Here is a 9,928-nt window from a genome sequence, read left to right as displayed (position 1 = left end):
ATTATTAGAAAACAATTTCTTGGAGGACGTAAATATTATTTTGGAATCAGTCTCTCTGAATTATATCACACTGGATAAGACTTAAGATTATGATTTAGATTTTTAGCCATAAATATGACACAAATCAGAAATAGATATCATATCAATGCATTTTGAAATAATAATAATAATAATAATAATAATAATAATAATAATAATAATAATAATAATAATAATAATAATAATAATAATAATAATAATAACAACAGCAGCACAAGTTTTTAACGTATGGTTAATACTCCAGTCTTGAAAAGAACTAAGTGTTAAAATGAAGCTTAGAATAGCCTTTGCAGTCTGGAACAAGCGGCTAGAGTAAGTAAGTATAATAACAACAGTAATAAAGATATAGTTTTATTGGGTCTGGTGAATATTAGTATCATTAAGTATAATAGTTATTTAGATCAATAAAATGTGGTCACGATTTTTCATTGTAACATAATATCTCTATGACTTGTAACAGCTTTTTATTAATCCTCACAAATACATATTTTGATATGCTTAGAACTAATGCATTCCTTCACAACATTTGGTATGTCAATAACATGTCAATAACGGTCACAACTTTATTAGTGAGAATTTTTGTATGGGATGGGAGCTTGTGTTTGTGTAACTGATAAGGTAATGAAGTGTTTATGTATTCATACAGGCAACTTCATTCAGGTAAAGAGTTATTGCAGCATCAATATCCCAGAGATTCCAGTTTAAAAGCCGTTTTATTTTCTCATATCTTTTATGTTTCTTTTGCTTAATGTTTGTGTATAAACCGTTACATATAACTGCTTGTAAGATATGTAATGATATTATAAAATGTTTACGTTCAAAATTTTCATAGACTGATAACGACATGATCTTGGACGAAATATTTCTTAATGTAAATGTACGCTGAAATCCGCTAACGATCATTTACATTAAAAGTTTTTGCCGCCATAAAGAGTGCGATCGAACTGAGGCAAATGTTACATGACATTCAAGTTGAAGTCAGAGGAGAAAATAATTGTTTTCAAAAGAAAGTCCATAATATGAGTAATACTAAAAATGAAAAGGATAGCAAGAATATAGTTCCTTATAAATATTTTCAGAACACGACTTCGTAGTACTATTCAAGTTTTCAGTAATCCTTTAAAATCTTATAGTATCGTCTTCGCTCTCCGTTCGGTCTAAGCCTTTTTCTAGCCCAGGCCCGAAAAAGGGACGAGAAAAGGCAAACAATAAGATAGGAAAAGGGAGATGTTTGGAGCATTAGACTTGCCTTTTAAAAAAGGAAGTCTATAAGAGTACGGAACAAAAATGAGATAAAGAATAACAGATAACTTCATCCAAGTTGTATATATTTGTGCGCTACCAAGCGGGATTTTTTTTAAAGAGTATTTTCTCTCAAGATTATTTTCAAAGATATTATACTACAGCAGATCACGTTTGTAATGTATAACTTTGTAATCAATTTTTGTCTCGCAAATTGGTGTCAGCATAATTGTTTGATTTTATAAGTAGAACCATATCCAATTAAATGTTCTACATTTGCTTAAAAACCTTGCATAAGATATTTTGATATATTATTTTTAAGTAGTTAGTGTTTGGGGAGATGATGTGTATTAATTGCAATTAGCGAAATTATTAATATAACCTTCTCAATTTGCCTAGACTATTTACTTCGTGACATCCAGGTGTTGTGAAGTGACGCATTTTCATCAGATTTATTGCTCAACGAAAAATTAAATCTGTACTTTGTGAGCCAGGATCCGGTATCTCCATCTCTTTTTTTTTTTATCACAATCATTATTTTCACTCTTCAAACCCGTCCGTCCCCTTGGTTTTCGATTTCCTTTCGTCTCTTCTCTTCTTAATACTTTTTGCAGTGGAAACAATCGCAGCTCCTGGCGGACTTGAAGATCAGCTCCCGTGGTCCGTCTATGCACATCACTTTCACTTTCACCTGGAACAGAAAAATAAAAACGGTTGTTACCTTGAATATATGAGAGAGAGAGAGAGAGAGAGAGAGAGAGAGAGAGAGAGAGAGAGAGAGAGAGAGAGAGAGAGAGAGATATGCCTGTATCTAAGGTATTACTGCATCACTGCATTTTTTTTTTTTTTTTTTTTTTTTTTTGCAAACGTTTGGGGAGACCGAAACTGCTGCTTTAATTACAAGCTTTTGTTTTCATGTCAATAGAAGTGGTGGGTCGAGAGAAAATTAACTATTCTGGCCATAGATTTTTGGGATGAGGTTGTCAGCACCTTATGTTCTTCACATTGGCTGCTTCCTACCACAGTCGATTAAACACCAGGTACGGAAAATTTCTTTGGTCAACAAAGGTGTAATGGATATTAAAGGAAACGGGCTTAAGTCACTTCTTCCCTTTGGCACTGACCTCGGGTCTTCCTGGCGAGGCGAGGTCTTAGGCATAATTTTCTCCTGTATGTATATACCTTAATAAAATACAGTTTATGAAGCTTAAAAAGCTTTGTTAAAAATGGAATTATAGCCTGTTTTTTTTTTGAGCTGACAGTAAATATCCGCAGCCCATATAATTTGCGGCTTCTCTCTTACTTCAGATGGCCTGTGTATTTGAACTGTAACCACTGGTTGGTGGACAAACAATATGTACTTTCACCAATTACAATTGGCTTCTGTGATACCGGTTGCCGATATTTACTGTCAGGTCCAAAACAAGAAGCTATAGTCTACCAAGCCAACTCATTAGGTTGGTTGTCATGCCTCATTGTAACCCAGTGTTGCCTGCACAAGACCTACCACTTTAACCATGTTCAGAGATCTTAATCCAACTACCCTGAGGCTTTTCAGTATTCAGAACTTGCTGACTTTCTAAGACACTCTCTCTCCATGAACCTCCCGGGTCCACCCACTACAGGTCTTCCTTTTCCTACTGTACCCTCATTTTCAGCGCTAGTACCATTTTATTCGTATAATAGATAAATCCTTTAATTTTAAAGAAAAATTGATGGTGATATAAGCATGAAACACACAGTGAAAAAGTGCTTACTCACAGAAATCATATCAATTGATATTCTATCATCCCATGCGACTATGACGTGTAGAGCAACTGGTGCTGCTTTAACAATAATATATATATATATATATATATATATATATATATATATATATATATATATATATATATATATATATATATATATTAATAATAGTGTTGTAATGTGTAGGATTGTGATTATTGTATCTTCAAGGGAATATCTGTTTTGAAGATCATGCTGCAAATACTAAGTTGAGAAGAATAAAGGGAAATTGAGGACCATGGTAGGAATTCACAGTTGTTTTAGGCTAAAGTCAGTCCAGCAGACACGAATCAGTGATGAGACAACACGGCTTCTCTTTGAGAATTGGTTGACTCAGCTGTACGTTTCACTGGATAAGGAAGGTATTTCGCAAGTTATAAGCGCAAACCTTGAATTTTTGAAAAGTAAGAGGAGTCAGAGAAGTTATGGTTTCTCAGGGGAGTGACTCAACATCCGCTGAAGTAAAGCGACTTTGTGGTGCACTTGTAGCCTGCAAAGATAAACTTAGGCATCGAAAAGTTCAGTAAAATTTGGCAAAAAAACAATACTTTTGTGCTCGAGCTAAGCCTTAATCTTTTACACAGAATCGTTAGGGCGTTCTTTGTTTTTCCTGGTTATTGATAAGATTGAGTTTACGAAGAGCTCTTAAATCTCTTTATACATACTTTTTGGCCTAAGGCCAAGGTGTAGCTCCAAGAAAAAGAAGAAGGTAGTAGACCCCCAAACCTCTATCATCACTTTATAGCCTTATGACTGCCCAATGCTAAGATTAAAAAATAGGTCTGAAAGATAGATTAATGTTGCTTTACCTTGCAAAGACCAAACGATGCTGAACTTGCAACAAATTTTGACAGTATCGCGCAAGCTGTAGTTGTTCACAATAAGGCTCAGAAGGCAACGGACTATGGATAAGAACTCTAAAACATTTGTCTGTAAAATATAATTTTGCTGTCCGTTAGGTAAGCCGCCATCGGACAAACTTCATATTGGAAGAAATTGTTTATTTTTTGTGCGAAATCAAAGGCCGAACAAAACTAGAGCCCACACTACAAAACATCCTTAAATAATGCATGTAAATGATAAAAAAATTTAAGTAGCATAAAAGATTTGACTTGTGAATGGAAATTTATATCAAAGATTATTTTCGTGAGACACTGCATGTGTTAATGTTCGACGTAAAGTAATTGTATTATGTTTTCACGGAATATGCATTTAAGAACAAATGGAGAAGAAGAAAATGTATGACATGGATAAAAACAAAGAAATTGAATTGTGTCATTCGGGAATCCTCAGATGACTACTTGTCATAATTAGTAGTCAAACCAATACAATGATGGCTTCAGAGGCAGGCATAGTGTTATGATGAAAACTTGAATGTAGTTAAATTCAGCGTTGTGTTAAAAATCAACATTATTTTAATAACTGTGACGGAATATTTAGATTGTGCGAACTTGATTTCCCTACGAATGAATATAGACTCAGTACATAAGTATCATAAATCTTTCTCGTGGGTAATAATAATGATAGAAAACTATAATAAGGCGGCAGGAAATGTAGATCCAAAATCGTTTATTCTAAATCACGGGGAGGAATGCACAATCTTCTAATTCCTCAAAATTGTCCAGCCAAACGAAACCTTCTTCAGCATCGCCCATATAATCCTTGCAGAAGTTAATGAAAGGAACCCTGGAGATGGTAACACAACAATGTGGAGCCTCTAAAATCTTTTTTGGTAAACTTCATGGAACTGAGGCTTTTGCACGTGTAAGTGAATGTCATCTGGAAGTGTAAAGTTGTAACGTAAAATGGAAAATATTTGTGTTCTGTGCAATCCTGTAAACATTCACGTATTAACGCAGTCATAAGTCACCGAATCTTGCTACTGATTTTACTCACAAAGAAAGTATCAGTTATAGAAAATCGCTTATATATATAGCAGTCTTGCAATATAATCGTACAATGTTATTGTTTTTGTAAGAAATCGAGGATAACTTGCGTGACTACTACAGGATTGTTTTTTTTTTTTATCGTTGATGCTTTGACTCTCTGAAATGTTATAAAACCTTTTCAGTGCCCAAAGCTTCGAGGGATTCATTCCCTTTAAGCTATGTTTTGAAACCACATCTTGGTCTTCAGACCAGAAAGTATATACGCAAAAGTTCCTTGTAAACTTAGCTTCTTATCCACAGCCAGAACAGCAAATAACGTGTTATCGCTTCCGTGCAAAAGATTAAGGTTTTGTTCCTGCACAAAAATCCTTTGGTTTGTTGCCGAGTTTTGCTGAACTTTTCGGGGCCTAACTATCTCTTTGCCGACTACAAGTGCACCGCAAAATTGCTTTACTTAAGCGGATGTTGCCGTGTCTCCTCCCTGATCACGCCATAACTTCACTAACTTCCTCTTACTTATCAAAACTTCAAGGTTTCGGCTTTTAACTTGCCAAATGACCTCCTCTCCAATTTAAAGTATAGCAGCGTCCGGCCCACTCTCAGATAGGAGTCTAGTTGTTTTCTTGCTTCGTGTGTTGAGTGGATTTATTCTAACATAAGGTAACTGGAATTTATTTTGCGATAGATTGCAGTGAACCCAGTTACACTGTATTTTTATTTTACAAAATTACTGTTGCTTTTCACAACATATACTGGGAGGCTTTAAGTCAGTCGTTGAGTTTATTATAGTTTTTTCCGATTGCCAAGTTGTCTCCATATCAGTATATATAAAGCTTTTCCAGATCAAAGATGTGACAGGATAAAAGCACTGGGGATTCATCGAGCGTCACTGCTCAAGAAATTCATGCGACATAGTTCCTTTAGCAGGCTCCAGTGGTTATTGTTTCTCTTTGGTATACACGCAAAGGCAACATCTTTGATGTCCAATAGATACTCTGAGATATCCTTTAAGTGGGACCCCATCCCCTCAATGGTGGGCTAAATCAGGAAATGTAGATATGGGCATTGTATATAGCCTTCATCTGAACAAGTAGGGAATTACTTAATACCTGGGTGATGTGATGAAAACTATTTATGTTGGGGGGGTGGGTTGGGGAAGCTGTCCCTCAAGCTTTGACTAAATGAGTCTTTGTATTTCATTTTAACTATGAAATCAAAAGAGAATATTCAGTTTCGGCAGCGGGTGCGATGCATGTTGAATTATTAGATTTTTAAGGCTATGAAAAAAATGGTTCTTGCTCTGTGTTCATTGATTAAATATTATGTGTGTCTATGTAAAGCGATTTGAAAGCTAACCAAAACTGCGTTTATAAGATGGGATGGGATTTGTGTTACTTGCATTTTCTTATTTAATTGAGAGGATATCCTGGGCTGACATAATTGCGACAAAACTTCCTGTGACAGCTGTAGTGATAGCTGAGGGGTGATGAAGTCTGTCGTTTCTTTGTAATGACACGAGATGTTTTGGATTTGGATATGATATGTACAGTACATGAACTCTTAATCTGTATTTCGGTGATTTTGTTTCATCTCCCCTCTGAGGGTAAAAATTATTTAATTTCTCTCTTCACACACTTCCGTGTGTGTTTGTGTGTGTGTGCGTATGTGTATCTTCTTTCTTTAATGTTTGATATCTTTCATCATTGTAAAGTACTCATTAAAACTGGAATGTAAAATTTATTTAACTTAGTTCTTTTACCTAAAGGGTAAAACTGCCTAGCTGTAACCTAACCCCTGGAATTCAACGTGTTTGAGTTACTGGTCAAATATCTATCGTTAACCAAAGTAATTCAACCCTTTGTGGAAAGTACCTTTCAAGTACAAAATGAATTTTCGTTGGCACAAAACCACTTGAATAAAGAATTGCAAGTTCTGAAATCGTATGATGCTGAAAAGAATATGGATGTTGAAATACTAAGAAGCATAAACTATTTGAATTGCCCGAATTTCGAACACCATAATGTAATTTTTAATTGTAAGAATAAATTCTAAATCAATCCTAATTTGCATGATGCTGAAAGGATTGATGTATGCTAATCATATAACGAAAAATGCATTGATAAGTAGGGATAGAGTATACTGGACATCTCAAGGTGATAAATTACTGAAAAGGGCCTTTGGATACTTAACATGAAATGATTTACCACTAAGAGAGTCGTGGTTGCTACCAAAAAGTAGACATTTTCTCGGAAGACTTAGTGAATGCGACACATACGAAGAGGATGCGGTAATGAGAAATACTTGCAGGTGCTCCAGTACTAAGAAAAGTTTATGAGTACTGTCATATCAGTACGAAAATTGGCTTGTGGGTACTGCACATATTCAAAGGATTATTAGTAAATAGGGTTCATGGATGCAGGTCATATCAAGAATATGCAGTACTAAGAAAAGGACTTGCCGATGCTGAACATATTAAGAATATTCACTGATTGAAGAAGAATTGCGAGTGATGCACATATTAAAAGAATACTTAATGTTTTGTCTTTGCAACACTTATGAAAAAGACGCAACACTCGAAAGAGTATCAGGGAGTTGCGTTACTGTCAAGGGTTTGTGGATGCTGCAGTTATGAAGATGACTACTAAAAATGCCTTGTGATTACAGTTCCAATTGACATCATGCAGAACTCCCCCCCCCAAAAAAAAAATGTGATTGCTGTACAGCCAGGAAATAGAATACTAAAAAGGGCTTATGATTACTGTAAATATCAAGAATCATGCAATTCTAAAAGGGCTTGTGATAATCGTACATACGGGGAAGATACAATAAAGAAGGCTTATGAATGCTCCACATATCAAAATGATACAATACTGATCAAGACTTATGGATACTTCACATAGCGATCAGTATGGTGCTAAATTATTGAGTTACCAACTCATGCCAAAGACAATAACTCACGTCTTCAGTTTCCATGATGTTGCAGCACTGGCCAATGGACGTGATGACCTGGTGAGGGTTGTAGAGAAGTGTTTGCCACGCTGAAGGAACCGACCATGATTCGCAGTATCCTCGGCAGGCGTTCGTCGTGATGTCGAATTCGACGCACTCCGGGATGCTTATCTTCCTCGTGTGCCCTGTAGGAGGATGGAGAGAGAGAAAATTCAGAGGGATTCACTATGAGGGAGGCCTGTGATGTTCCAGAGTATTAATTGGATCAGGGACCCTCTCGTTATCGAGAAATAGTGTGCTGATAGTTCACACACGTACTTAATATACACACACCCACATACACATACATACACACATACACACACATATATGTATAATTTATATATATACATATATATATATATATATATACACACACACACACATATATATATATATAAATATATATATATATATATATATATATATATATATATATATATATATATATATATATATATATATATATATATATATATACATATACATATTACAGGGTAAGGTTGCTAGCCCCCGAACCTGGCCCATGGATGGTCACGGGGATTATGTGTCAACATCGTCTTGTTTTTTTTTCGTGTTTTTTTTTTTTATAATCACCCATCCAAGATCTTATTCAACTTTGCTTAACTAAACTGATCGGACAACCATCAATATAGCACACGTGTTATAGCCCTCAGCCGTTTATATCATGCTTGATAGATAGAAATAGACAGATAATGTAATGGAATTTTCGCCCATTGCCTAGTTTGTTAAAAGGCAATAGTTTCGTAAATCTTGTAACATCATTCCCTTTGTACACAGAAATTGAACAATCCTAGGTTTTAGAGTTCACACATAAGAAAACGCTTCTAGTAACTAAAAAAAAGAAAAAAGGTAAACATGCTGCATCTGTATGTAGACTTCTCTTTTCTGCTCCGACAGGAACAACCTACAGCAGTTTATCCGTTGATTTTGTTTCACTTGAAGATCGACAAAGCAGATTAGATGGGATGGGAAAACTGTCTGAGATTCTGGGAACAAAAGCGTCCCAGGTGGATTTGGGCGTGAGATCAAAATTGACGTTAGTGGAAAGCGGGAAGTGAATTCCTTTCAAATGGAAATTCCTTGACTGTCAATGCAAACTGCTTATTGGAAGGTGAAAGCGAATGACTTCAATTCCGGTGGTTTTCTTGGATGGAAGGGGAAATGAGGGAAGCAATTGCTTAAACGACTCTTGACAGTGAATGATTCAAGGCAGCCAGCTTCTGGAAGGACACTATTTACCTTTGCAGTATACGCATACAGTATATATTTTCTCCACTGGTTTTCGGGCTTTATTATTAGCCTCTGCATCGTGAATCGGACAGCTAAGGTTTGTTGCAAGTTCAATGAAATACGGATTTTTGGGGGGTTGGGGGAGGTTCCTGAACTCACATTCAGTTTTTAACAGACACGTAGTTGAGCGGAGATTGATGGGGCTCCCTTATGCTTCGTAAAGGTTCGATGTTCTCAAAACTGATAAATTCGTCAGACAATGGCCAAGGCACAACATTACGAATGTATGAAATTGGCAAGTTATTTTATGATATCACGTGATTTGAGGAAAAAAATAAAATAGATTTTGGGGTTGTTTTATGTTAATTTACCATGCTAAATGGTTTAAGAGTATGAGCTGCGATAATATTAATTTAAAACCCCTTTTGTAATGAAAGAATATGTATAAGAAAGATATACTATTCACGGTAGACTTCATATTTATTTTCCAGATCAGAGAAGGCTAATGCTACCACAATAATTTGAAAACGCTGCTTCAATTTAAAAGGTTTGACGCTTTATTTAAGAAACTTGCTTAAAATTACATTGCATTGTTTAAAGGTACCCAGGAGTTTCATTTTACGTGGCAAGACCATGTAAAATGTATTTTTCTTGAGAGTATTATTTTCACCAAGAAAAGACAATGACACCTAACGTTTTCATTATCTTTTAAGCAAAGTATGTTACTC

General features: G+C 35.4%; 1 protein-coding gene across 1 annotated transcript in view; it reads right to left on the bottom strand.

Moving 5' to 3' along the window:
* Window positions 1-767: 767 nt before the first annotated feature.
* The window catches only part of Gpa2 (Glycoprotein hormone alpha 2), an 88,716-nt gene continuing 79,555 nt past the window's right edge, over window positions 768-9,928 (bottom strand). Inside the window, exons 3-4 of the mRNA XM_067119646.1 lie at window positions 7,917-8,092; window positions 768-1,972 (exon numbers count right to left, since the gene is read on the bottom strand). Of these exons, the coding sequence (XP_066975747.1) occupies window positions 1,880-1,972; window positions 7,917-8,092 (269 nt within the window). The 3' untranslated portion in view covers window positions 768-1,879. The remainder of the gene's footprint in view (window positions 1,973-7,916; window positions 8,093-9,928) is intronic.

This window comes from Macrobrachium rosenbergii, chromosome 17 (assembly GCF_040412425.1).
Source record: "Macrobrachium rosenbergii isolate ZJJX-2024 chromosome 17, ASM4041242v1, whole genome shotgun sequence".
NCBI classification, from domain to species: Eukaryota; Metazoa; Arthropoda; class Malacostraca; order Decapoda; family Palaemonidae; genus Macrobrachium; species Macrobrachium rosenbergii.
This window is presented reverse-complemented; position numbering and strand designations above follow the sequence as displayed.